This window comes from Amblyomma mixtum, chromosome 2 (assembly GCF_055824585.1).
Source record: "Amblyomma mixtum isolate Tamu chromosome 2, ASM5582458v1, whole genome shotgun sequence".
Lineage (NCBI taxonomy): Eukaryota > Metazoa > Arthropoda > Arachnida > Ixodida > Ixodidae > Amblyomma > Amblyomma mixtum.
In genome coordinates this window covers 230,191,882-230,205,232 of record NC_143013.1, presented here as the reverse complement: position 1 = coordinate 230,205,232, position 13,351 = coordinate 230,191,882, and the positions used below count along the sequence as shown (strand labels likewise).

General features: G+C 46.5%; 1 protein-coding gene across 1 annotated transcript in view; it reads right to left on the bottom strand.

The window, feature by feature from the left end:
* The window catches only part of LOC149362876 (mitochondrial 2-oxoglutarate/malate carrier protein), a 21,858-nt gene extending 8,507 nt beyond the window's left edge, over window positions 1-13,351 (bottom strand). The window contains exons 1-7 of the mRNA XM_089573295.1: window positions 13,193-13,351; window positions 10,776-10,837; window positions 9,647-9,737; window positions 4,895-4,975; window positions 3,556-3,678; window positions 2,283-2,373; window positions 1,976-2,066 (exon numbers count right to left, since the gene is read on the bottom strand). Coding sequence (XP_089429421.1) covers window positions 1,976-2,066; window positions 2,283-2,373; window positions 3,556-3,678; window positions 4,895-4,975; window positions 9,647-9,737; window positions 10,776-10,837; window positions 13,193-13,263 — 610 coding nt within the window. The 5' untranslated portion in view covers window positions 13,264-13,351. The remainder of the gene's footprint in view (window positions 1-1,975; window positions 2,067-2,282; window positions 2,374-3,555; window positions 3,679-4,894; window positions 4,976-9,646; window positions 9,738-10,775; window positions 10,838-13,192) is intronic.

Genomic DNA, 13,351 nt, shown 5'->3' with positions numbered 1-13,351 from the left:
AGCCGGAGATACTTCGGCGCACCCGAGAGAGCTTTCAGCGCGCGTTGTTTCTCGTGCTGCATGCGTTGTTCCTCGTCTGCGTGCGTTGTGACGTACAAAGCGTGTCAGCCGACCTTGAGAATCAGATTCAACATGAGGTACTACTCTGCTTTCGTGTCCACGAACAACTACGCCCGCGACTGTGTCATCTTCCACTGTTTTCCGCAAGATCATACGCTCGCAGCGCAAGCGCTCGCTGCTTTGACGAAGAATTCAAGCCGACCAAAGCAAGCGTACTCTGCTCGAAGCACTTTCGTGAGACCGGCTACATGCAGAGCTTGTCCCTAATGTGATCTCTGGAGATTTCGGTCGCAGCTGAACCATGACGCAGTTCCTTTCATTTCCTCGCGCATGAGAGGCGTGTCACCATTTCAAAGAAGCGCATCTTCTAAAAGCAGAAATATGCTCACTAGAAACACGCCCCTGCAGAAACCTAATAGATGCTCAAGCATGTGTTGCTCTTCTCAGCTTATAGGTGCGGCCAGACCACCTGAGGCGTGCTCAGCAAGGCTCGGTTAGTGATTTTGTACTCGGTTCGACGTGTCCAAGCAAGCAAGCAAAGCAAAACACAATAAAGCAAAGCAAGCATTGAAGCTCTTCATATGCGGCATCTCGTTTAATCGTATCTAAGCGATTAAAATGAAAGCGTTCGACGTTCTGACTTCGGATGCAAATTTAACAGAGAAATGAATGCCAATCAAGTTTTTGCAAAAAAACATCATGTCTCGCAACCTTAGTCGGTTTCTTCTTCAAGTTGTGGCAGCGAACGAGTGGCAGCTAGCTTGGCTTTTAAACACACATATAGTTGGCCACTACTTCACTGAACCTAAACTGCAAATCTAGGAAGGGCGAACGTTTCCGAGGCAGCGATTAATATTTTCTGGCATCTGCTGAACGCGCCACGAGTGAAGCAGCAGCCTTGTGCGCGTATCTAGCTTGGTTTCCAGCGCACAATGATTCCTTCAATATCCTGTGGTCACATGCCTCGCAGTGCTTGGCCACTGCGCTTCGCTAATTTTGACATCAGCTTTGTGCTGCTTCATCGTTTCCTTGAAATACTTTCTTGCCCCAACCTACGCCGGGTAGTGAGAATAGGATTTTTTGTACACAGCGCTTTGGGCCTTTTCTTTAGGATGACGCTCTTTCGGGGAGCCAGGAGGCGTCCGGTGGTGGTAATTGACTTGAGTATTGTTCGCACCCCTTCCTTTCCGAGAATACCAGCCGAGGTTGTGCTGGCACCTTTTACGCATGATCTGCGTGCGTGTCTTTCACGCTAGCGTATGCTTGTGCTAGGCGTAGAATTTTTTGCTCGTGTCTTTTTTGCTTTCAGGTGATACATGGTATGAACAAACTGTAGTATCCTTTCCTTTGGAGGTCAGTAAAAAAATAGTCGCCATATTCGCTATTACAACGCCACGGAAAGCTGCGATCTGCACTCAGCGCAGCGCTGGATCCGCATCGGTAGCTTCTCCAGTCCTCAAAATGACGTCACGACCTCGCTTGACCAATCACGGGCGGCGGCGCGCTGCGCGGCGTGCCCCGCGGCACAGGCCGCATATTTCTGCTAAAAAAAGTCAATTCGCGCTTGTTTTTGCCTTATTTGGATGCGATATTCGAGCATACAGCATGAAAAACTATAGGTCGCCGCTGCCAGCCGGATTTTCAAAAAAAGTGCTTCAGTCTCCCTTTAACAGTTCCACTGCAACTACAGGGTAACCAGACTGCAACTGAAAATAAGCAGCACAGCGACTTCAACCGGTAGATCGCAAAAAGGACAGTAGTGCTAGGATTCAACCAAACCCTAACTTTACAGTCAAACACATCTGGCTTGGGTCGGCATGTAGCTTGTTGAATCAGATGACAAAACAAGTGTGCAGTGCAGTGCAATGATGCAGCACAGGCACTACCATACAGGCATCTTCAGTGGGCAGCTCACCCGAGTTCAGGAGCAGCTGCTTGGCTTGAGAATATGAGGCCAGTTGGGCAGCATTCACAACCATGGCTCGACCAATGGTTGGCACACAGCCCTGCGAAGGGAGGGAGAGGATGTGAGGATGAATGGACCTGCCTCAGATGTGACCTCCATGCATGGAGTGCCTGCTAACACAGTCAGGTGCACTGCAGACCCAAATGTACACAGCTTTTCAAGGCTCAACAATCCTCTCGCAAGGTCTTTCTTTTTTTTTTTGCTGTTCACTATCAATGGCTGAATAACTAGTGGCACCTCCCAGTGCTGTGCATACCCTCCACAGTGTGAGAACTCCTTCCTCCTTTGTCATCCGGATCAGCGCGTCGAACACGTTCTTGTAGTTCCTACGCTCCGCCGGTGGTAACCTGTGAGTTGAAAAAGGCAAGCAATGTCACACCTCTTGCTGCACTTGTCGGCCAAAGCCATTTTACGTGATGCTCTGGATCGGTCTAATTTACTTTATACCCTGAACAACATGCAAGACCCGCTGTGGTGACTCAGTGGTTAAGGCGCTCCGTCTACTGAGCCGGAGTTCCCGGGTTCGAACCCGACCACAGCGGCCACATTTCAATAGAGGCAAAACTCAAAAGGCTGTGCTGTGCCATATTAGTGCACGCTAAAGATCCCCAAGTGGTCGAAATTATTCTGGAGACTTCCACTACGGCACCTGTTTCTTCCTTTCTTCTTTCACCCTATCCTTTATCCCCCCCCCCCCCTTGCAAAGCACTTCGGGCGTCCACTGAGATATGTGAGACAATTACTGCCTCATTTCCTTTCGTCAAAACCAATTTTCATTTTCATTTCAATATGTTTCGGCGACATTTTTTGGTAAACACATGGTATCCCTCTACTGCCCGATGTCGTGAATATGCAACATACCATTTACGCGCCTATACTCATTGCTACGCAGAGAACATATTCTCGGAAGCCATTGCTTTCCAGTCCAAAAATTTTAGATTCGCTGTGAGCAACCTCTATGAAAAAAAGGGGGGGGGGGGGGGGGGGCGCGAATGAGTGACTTCCAACCAGCGTCCGACAATTCCTCGTGTCTCATTTTCTGGCAAATGTTGTAGGGAAAATAGGAAGATACTTATCCGTGGCCTTCAGCATGGTCTTTCACACAACTCGGACTAGCCGCACAAAATGGACCAAATGCTAATTGTTCCTAACTAGGCAATATGCCGGTTTGTATCATTTTAGTGGCACTAACAAAATTTTCAAATTGGGTACCGGATTCCAAAAGTGGGCACAAAGCACCATTCAGGCAGCAAAAAGGGAGTGTTACAGTCCTGCCTCATCACTGTATCTGTTATCGTAGGCTGTACTGCTTGGCAAGATGTTACCAACTGTAAAACAAGTGAGCAGTGGCAAAGCATGCATGTCGTGAGGTGCAGTTGTCATGAGTCGAGAAATGGAGTGGGCTGAGAACAAATTAAGGGTATGCATAGCCCGCAGATACACAGAGGGTGCGGCAGTTTCTGTATCTGCTCTTGGCACGAGCAAAGCTTGAAGCTTGAAAGCCGATAGAGAGTAAGCTTTATGCATACCTTCCGTCAGCAGTCATTCGGATGAGAGAGATCTCAGCAGGTGTGCCACAGAAGGCCCCTACGGCACCTGCCACCATGCCGATGGATGCCTTCATCAAGAAGCCAGGGGGCTTGCCTTCAGAACTGTAACCATGACGTGAAGAGGCAATGTGTGTGCTCACTGAAAGAGCTAACCACTGCTAAAGGTACCCAGAGGAAGGTGAAAATCTCCTTATTTAGTATAACATCTGCTGATCACTCTGCTCTCAGCATGATAAGATTAGTCCCGGGCGCTAAACATCTTAACACAAGCAACCTATAAAAGCACGACTGACCCCTGTTTTGTGAGGTTGGTGTGCTTGTTGGCAGTAATGGCTGAACAGAAAATTTCACGAACAAAAACCCCCAACAATATTTCAACAGAACCACTTGCATGTCCCGTGTTCAATCAGAAAGATTACAGCCTAATTTTAAAATACACTACGCACCAGCTGAAGGTTCTCTCCCTGCAAATATGAACAAAAAAAAAGAAACAACACAAACAAACAATGCTCACAACCACAGGCACTCTGCTGAATGCAGTCAGCACACTGAGGCGAAGAATTAATCTGCATATATGAACAAACAAAGCTGCTTTCTTACTTGGTTCATGTGGCTGCAAAAGGAAGCGCAGATCAAAAACACAGTTACTTTTTAGCCAGCCAATAAAAAAACCGCATACCCTTGTAAACAATGCAAAATGTGCACTGGGATCTCAACTGTTTAGTGAGTGCCTTTACATTAACAGAGAATGGATGTAGCAAAGTAAAGCTGTCATGTCATTCAGTACAAAACTATTGTTTTTCTCCTGCAGTTAAGCTTCACACAAAAGATAACACATACAAGGTTCAGAAATCGACTAGGCTAGTTGTTCTAAACCGTTAGGAAACATGCATTGTTGGCTTGCTTCACCACTGAGAGAAATCATGATGTTTTCTACCTAGGAGCTTTAAGTGCAGGAATGCACTAAAATTTAGGTTACTTGCAAGGAATCTCCATTACAGCCATATCACAACTCAGTGGCAAGATCAAAGGCAAAATAAAGCAGTAACATAAAAAGTAATTATGTTGAAGAAGTCACAGCAAGGGAGGACAGCTGAAATCCATTTCCCATAATGCAGAATAATACTACCCCTGACAGATTGGATGGTGCCTCTCACGTGCCTGAAGGCAACTCTCAGCACAGAAGCTGGCGATGCAGTGAATAATGCGAGATTCTAATGTTATGGTGTACAGTACTGTGTGCAGAGCACAATTAAGCTTGCATCATCAGGAAGGGCACACAAAAATTCACAACATCAATGCATGGCAAAATACATACCTGAAGGTTTCAAAGAGGGATGTGTACACCCCCATACGAACAGTGGTGTAGGATGCCTGGCGTAACAGACCAGCTGACAGCCTGCAAACACATTTATTGCATAAGCGCTCACTAATGCTCTCTTACATTCCTCACTGTTAAGCAAGAGCACGAGCACAACAGGTGTATGCACAACTGAGATCTCATCAAGGCTCTGAGAAGACAGAAAGAGTCGCGTTTTGAAATGAAAGCTTCACTACGGCACCTCGGACTTCAATCGCGGACCACGTAAATTTGACCTTCAGCCGAGTTAGAGGTCAAACCATGAAAAAAAAGAAATTGAATCAATACCCATCACTGGGAGTCGAACCCATGGCTGCACGAACAAATCTCATTTAAGGGCCGCTCAGCGAGACCACTAGGCTATCGCCGCAGCCAACACGCCTCGTGTTAAACTGCATCGCACTCTCGCGCTATGCATTGGAGAGCATTGTCATCACCTTCCATCTGCTCCGTCCTGCGGCACTGCTTGCTCACCGTCGTCTTCTATGCAGCACAAATCTGTGCTTATGCTCCCATTCGAATGTAGTGAACATTTTCTGTAGTTTTTCTTTTCATTTATAACCTTTTAGAGAAACACTCTACTTCATGACCAAAGCTGCAAAAGCCAATTCGTCGCTGCAGCCTTGACATTGAATAAATAAATAAATTAAATACATATTGCCGCAACTGGGATTCGAACGCGCAGAGGCCCGAACCGATCGGCTTTGCTGGCCACTGCTCGAGAGCACTATGCGATCGCTGCAACCGATCACGCCTAGTGTTAAACTGCAACACACTCTCGTGCTGTGCATTGCACATCGTTATCAACTTCCATCTGCGGCACAAATAGATCAGATCAGCTTAACCTCGATCGAAGCTTAACCCGAGTCTAATATTGTCGCCAACGATCCAGCAAAGCAAAACCATGAGCCAATCAGGCTAAACACATGCTTTCGCACGTATACTCGGTTTAAATACATTAAAACCCTATTTTTTGTCACATATTTTCCATGACTACACAGCTGGGATTACCAACTAGTGAGTCAAGAATGCAAAATCCAAGAGATGTTAGACAACCTAGCATAGTGCAACACATCTTAATCAACTTCTGTTTTGCCCTTCAAGTTGCTGATTCACACTGATTGTACTCTTCCTAGATTACAAGGACAGGTGTTATCACTGCCCACAAGTGAATCGGGCCTGCCTGTGCCAGCATATCTGCTCCTTATCTCCAGCTTTTGCTTATTTTTTCTGCCCGCCAGATTGCACAACAGCTCGTCTGGATAAATAGTCTGGGACTTGCCCCCTTTCGAGTGTCTCTTTAACACGCTGTGGTGAGGAGGCAGAGACTGAAACACGCAGATAAGACACGCTCAGAGAAAGGCGGAGGTACGCGATACTAACAAGGTCAGGCTCAGGGCCTTGTACAGATTGATTTCCAGCCTGACTGATACAAACACACTAGGGGCGGGCCTCGCTCTGCCTCTGTGGCCATTTCTTTGGATGAGTTCAAGAGGAAAACCCCAGTGAAATATTAACCGTGCCTCTAGAACCAGTTGGCTGTAGTGTTTGTCGATGCACATTGAGTTAGCATGAACAGAAGATGTAAGCAAGATTACAGAAATGAATGGCAACCATTCTTGTCTTCTCACGAGGCTGATACAATCCGTCTACAAAATGGACGTACTAATTTAAAGAAAAAGGCAAAGGCACCTGCTGCAGTCGTACTGACTGCCTTAAAATGAACAGATGCCCGTACACAACACGGATGTTAATACTGCACTTTGGATGTCTGACGCAAAATGAGCAGAGAAAAATTATGACGCACTGCTTACAGCAACAGGGTGCCTAACTTGAGGACTGATCTGCCGTGTCTGAATACTCACATTTGCTGGCTGTACATGCACAACTAAAAAACTGGCCATTAGCATGCAGTGAAACTCGGGCAGACATATGTAGAGCCCCCAAGAATGCAGATTGTGTTTCGCAGCACATAAGCACGAATAAGTGTGAGCTATTTATTTTTCTTTAGGTTTTCGCACAGATAGGAAAAAAACAATGCAAATGAATTCCGTGCCAAGTCACATAAGCCACCCCTGCAACATATGTGAAAAACTGGTGTGTGAAATGACACGCTTAGAGTCACTCAAAAATGGCCACAAAAGGTCCTATTTTGGAATAATACTTTAATGCAAAATAATCTTAGCAAATAAAAAAAGAATGAGCCAATTGTATGATTCTCAGTGTATGCAGGGTTCTTGCCAGCTAGTTTTGTGCTGTTTATCTGAGAATCTCCTTTCCAGCTCGACCTCCTCGAGCATCTCACAGTTAGGGCTAACAGAAAGACAAAAGAATGAAACAGTGCGCACAAAACAAAGGGGGACAGATACTAGAAGCTCTGAAATTCAGCGCTTGACAGTGTCCATCTCTCTTCCTTTGTCCACAGTTTTATCTGCATGCTACTTTGTTCATCGTGAAAGGCCCAGGAAACTATTTTGAAAAAAGACAGAAATATGTTTTTTTTCCTCGTGCTATGACTTGAACAAAGTGAACACTGTAAAGGGTAAAGTGAGCAATGGTCTGTAGTGGCTGCCTATTTTATGACCAGGTGCCAAGCTGTCCGCAGTTTAGATCTACTCATACTGGTGCAAGTTGAGGAACCATGCCCAGCCTTGACCCCAGTTCTTTAATACCAGGAAACTACTGTACAGATGGCAAGGAAACCCAGCCAAAAATTTACAAGCTCATTCCCACCTCAGCTGTGCGCATGCATAACGGTGCCACAACTTACACTGCTGGGGCTCGGAACAAATTATGTCCTCACTTGACAAGAGCGAGAAATTTACAAGGAATGCTGATCGTTTGTTGAAAACCAAAATTACCGCAGGAACATGCTGTGCTTCAGTTTACAAAGTGACCCAACTACATTCATCCATATGGAGTAGGGAGTGATTACAGCAGAAAAACCATGAAAAGAAATACACAACAGCTACAGCGTAATGAGCGCAACAGAACAAAATTTTTCAGCTATTCGTGACTACACTGATGCTGATGCTCTCTAAACGTGGCTCATAAAAACATGGATCACCAAAAAGAAAGAAGCCTTCAGGCAGCCTTTCCAGTCATTTATGCAGGGTAAAGGTTATATGTGCAGCAGTGGGATTCAGAGCTGTCTGCTACGACCTCTTGTTACTGGCCATGTACAGTCCCGGCCATAATATTGTGGACCACGCTTCAATGATCAAACTCTGCTCACGCCTTACCTGGTGAAAATATAAGGAAGTACTTTACAGATACGATAGCACATGCCACTGCTACATTTGCATATGAATCCAAGAAACCATTATATCTTCTGTACAGAGTGTGCACCCTAATATTTTGGCCATGCCTGTACATAGGCGGTTTTAAGTAACTGCTTGCCCATGTCTGTCTCGTCATGCACTACTTGGCTTGTGGGTAATAACCATAAAAATGTGTGCAATATGACTTTTGGGGGACTTTAACAGTAGAGTATATGTTTCAGTGCTCCTTAAAGGTGCACTGAAGAGGAATCTGAACTCGTCTTTTTGCCGCGGGAACTCGATCTACACGTTCCGAGCTTTCTTAGAAACTGCGATTTACTGCCCTGTGTGGCCGATTTCCCCAATTAAATCGAATTAACGTCCGGCTACCGCCTTTTTTTTTTAATTCTCCCTCGTACGGTGGGCGGAGTCGACCAACGCGCGGAGTGCCTTTCACCCAGTCCCGTGGCGGCTTGCCGCTCTGCCATCGGCGGAGTAATACGTAGTAATCCGCAGAAGCAAATAGTCCGTGCGTATTTTTATTTCTGCAGGCTTATTTTGCGGCTATATTATCTGCGAATGAAACTATTTATTCACGGACACCTAAAAAACAACATAAAGCGAAAGCAAAGCCTCCACGGAGCTGGCTGAAAGGCACCCCATGCGTTGGTCGACTCCGCCCACCGTACGAGGGAAAATTCAGATATAAAGGCGGGAGCCGGACGTTAATTCGATTTAATTAGAGAAATCGGCCACACAGAGCAATAAGTCGAAGTTTCTAAGAATGCTCGGAACGTGTAGATTGAGTTCCCGCGGCAAAAAGGCGAGATCAGATTCCTCTTCAGTGCACCTTTAATTAGTGGTGACATTGACGTCACTGTGGTATGACTTACTAACAAAGCATGAGTAATTACGCTCATTGGCCAGTTGAGATACAAGATGTGCTGTAAGCGCACAGTTTGCGCATGTATTCATAACACAAGACTGCAGGCTGCTGACTCTGTGAAGTATGTGAATCACTTCAGACCCTGGTCAAGCACCCTGTGACTGATGGCTTCACAGTGCAATCCACATAGTATACCAGTGTAGACTGAACCATTCAATGTCAGGCTCTCTACTAAAGGTGCATGACAATAAGGGTTTTTCGTGGATATAAGGTGTCCCTCTAACTTCTGGCATAGACAAAAGGATTAGTAAGCAAGTTTTGACACAACACTTCTATTCAGTAAAAATCCAAACATTGTTAATAATATTGCATTAAACTCAACGCAACCCCCATTACCTCTTTTGCTTGAACATGTAACCCTGGCTCAGTAAATAAGCTTCGCCATTTAAGTTCACTTTTCAACCACGTGCAATGCTCTATGGCATCTTCTTTTTTTCTTTTTTTTTCCTTGGTGGTTGGGGTAATACCACTATGGATGCTAATCACTGCGACAAGCTGTCTTACCCGGCATACATTCCTCGGATCCCTTCCTTCTGGATGACACTGCGGATGGCATGCAGGCTTGTTTTGTGCTCTTTGGACTTGCCACCCTCGCCTGCAGTCAACACAGTGACGACGACAGTCAACAAATCACCACATCACAGTCATTTCTTTAGTGCATGCAAAGCTGTAGCGTGCATGCTAACATGGTTCTGCATTTCTGATACCACTGCAGTGTCAATTGAGCTCATGGAGCCAGAAGTACTGCAGAGAGAGAATCCCTGCTGGTGCTAGATGCTCAGCTGGGAATGTCACTTTGGTCTAGGAGTAGCCACCGAGCTTGCTGCATGCCATTGCAGGAAATCTACAAGCACATACATATGCTGCCCTTTACAGCACTGCAGCCAATTAGTCTCCCCACCAGTACGACTGATGTATATTATGCTACTGGTCATGTGCACTCAGTTGTCAAGTCCACTGAATCAAGAGTTTGCGTAGAAGGTGTAAAGGATATGTAAAGGATACATACACTGATAGTGTGTGTTCACACTCATTTTTTTCTATTTCAATAACTGATTATGTGCCTTCATGTTTGAAAATATGCTGGCTGATGTTTCGGGAACTGGACTTATCAGCTGGACACATGAAACCAACAGCTAGGCACACTGGAGTTGTGCTGCTGTTCACTACAGGACAACATCTGTGCATTCAGTGACTCTTTTAATGTCATTTACTCAACACCCGGGAGAGAGTGAAGTTTCTCGTTCTATCTGCTCCAAACTCAGTGTTTGGGCAGTAAGCAACTGAAGGCCCTTGAAAACCAACACATTATGAAAAGATATCTTTATCAGCATGCCAAATATGGCATGTACTAGAATTTGACTAGAGAAGAAATGTAATTTGGAGCTAGTGTGGTAATCTTTGCGGTCTTCTTGCAAACTATGCGAAGGAAAAGAAGATGTTCCTTCATTTGGTCCTGCATCTAGTGGCACGTGCTGCAAAAATGCCACACAACCTGTCTAATACGTTCATGTCTGCATTGTTTATGTTAAACTCAAGGGCTACTACGAAGCATTCGTTACCAATAGCCAGCTGCACCTGCAAGCGGATGCCCTACGTTCCTACGTGTACAAAGCGGTCGGTGTATACTTGCCACTCAACTGCATGCGGTTCTTGATCAGGTCCAGTGGCTGCACGAACAGTGTGGCTGCCATCCTGCAAAGAGCCACAGTCAGCACTGCTTAGTGGAAGATGCTGGCTTAGTTTACGGGGGTTTAACGTGCCACAGCGACTCAGGCTATGAGGGACGCCGTAGTGAAGGACTCCGGAAATTTCGACCACCTGGGGTTCTTCAACGTGCACTGACATCGCACAGCACACGGGCCTATAGAATTTCGCCTCCATCGAAATTCAGCCGCCGCAGCCGGGATCGAACCCGCGTCTTTCGGGTCAGCAGCCAAGCACCATAACTACTGAGCCGCCGCGACAGCTATTAGGGGAATATGCATGTGACATGTACAATCATGGTCACAATGATATTGGGCATGCCAGTCAGAATTACATAGCGGAAATTAGGTGGTACTATAATTACATATGCTTAGAAATGCCTTTGGTTTACTTGTGCAAAAAGGCTTGAATCCTTCATATTTTCCCTACATAACACAGACCGCTCCATGTTAGTCTCGCTGAAACTGCATGTTGCACTGCGTGGTGTGTTCTGATGCAGCAGCTGTATGTATGTGACAGTTAATGCCGCCGTGTTGGCTCAGTGGTTATGGTGATCAGCTGCTGGCCTCAAAGACGCAGGTTCGATCCCGGCCGCGGTGGTTGAATTTCTTTGGAGGAGAAATTCTAGAGGCCCGTGTACTGTGCGATGTCAGCGCACGTTAAAGAACCCCAGGTGGTCGAAATTTCCGGAGTCCTTCACTGCGGCGTCCCTCATAGCCTGAGTCGCTTTGGGACGTAAAGTGGTTATGGTGCTCGGCTGCTGACCCGAAAGACGCTGGTTCGATCCCGGCCGCGGTGGTTGAATTTCTTTGGAGGAGAAATTCTAGAGGCCCGTGTACTGTGCGATGTCAGTGCACGTTAAAGAACCCCAGGTGGTCGAAATTTCCGGAGCCCTCCACTACGGCGTCTCTCATAGCCTTAGTCGCTTTGGGACGTTAAACCCCATAAACCAACCAACCAAGGTTTCTTAAACCTGAAACCTAAACCTGACAGTTAATACACTCGTGAAGTTCACTCACTGAGCTACCGAGTGTTTGTCTCTTCATCCAATTGGATTTCTTTATGAGGGGCAGAGAGGCATCATATAAGCTGAGTGGACACAGTATGACACACTACACCCACTTTTTTTGTTTGGTTTGGTTTATTGGGGTTTAACGTCCCAAAGCAACTCAGGCTATGAGGGACGCCATAGTGAAGGGCTCCGGAAATTTCGACCACCTGGGGTTCTTCAACGTGCACTGACATCGCACAGTACACGGGCCCCTAGAATTTCGCCTCCATCGAGATTCGGCCGCCGCGGATGTAACGACTATGCAATTTGGAAGCATGTGCTTGCGCTTATCCATTAGGGATATAATTTTGTTTGATACATCTATAAATGGGACAGAGTGCATGTGTTACATATGCTGTTTTATAGGAATTGATGTGTGCCAATTCGCAGTGACAAAAACGATGTATTCTCTGGACAAGTTATAACAGTCGCTGGATCGGGAACAGACATGGTGTGTGTGTGATTACACATATGGCCGCTAGAGAATAATTCATATTTAACATATACATTAACTGTAAAACAAATTAATGCAAATGCTGGCATCACACTATAGCAGCTGTGATATAGAGCTATCATATACAGGTTGTGTCAGTGTAGCGCACGTTCGCCTTCGCACCTATAGCAAGCATCGAGCCACTGAAATCCACCGCTCTTAAACATTTAGCAGCCACGTATGCATGTGTGCACGCTCTGTGCACAAGCAAAAGCAGCGCAACGCGCTTCTGCTATCTGCATATAATTTGGCGCGGATCAGAAGCTCCTTACACGCGCGATCGACGGTGGGGACTCAGCACGCATACTACGAATCGTGAACTCACTACAAGGTACGGGCGTACCAACAGAACATGCGCCCACAAAGTTGTGCGCGATATGTTAACCGCATCAATCCCAAAGTGTCATTGGTAAAGTGGCATTTTGTGCTATAGTTGTTGGGACAGCGAAGCGTCTCTCACTGTGCCCTCTCTCTTTACCCGTCTCTCCCACGCTGTATCTCTTCGCTATGTCAATAGGTGTCAAGCGCGGGTTCAACGGTCGGAGCGTGTACAGGTAGTCGTACGCGCGTGTGTCCCTTACATCAATAGTTTCGAGCGTTCTCGATTCAGCCGTAGCATTTTCTTTTAAAATGTACTCAGCCCCAGAACATCGGACGCATCTGCACCGCTCTGATAGCGCAGAAGGCCGACAGTATCGGGAAGTGTCGGCTTACAGGAGACAGGCCGACCGGCCGGCTGTCTAGTGGACGCAATGCGCCAGCGAGCTATCTCTCTAACATCGACATTTTCGGGACTTACCCGGCAGAACCACCGAACAGAAACCGCACGGGTTTCGGTATTGTCTTTGCGGGGGCTGTCTGCGCTGACATGATTCCGCTGGTGGCCGTGCAAGTGCCAAATTATAGTGCGCCCCTGACCGCTGAAGGTCGCCGATTGCGGACGACGCCCGCAAACCGA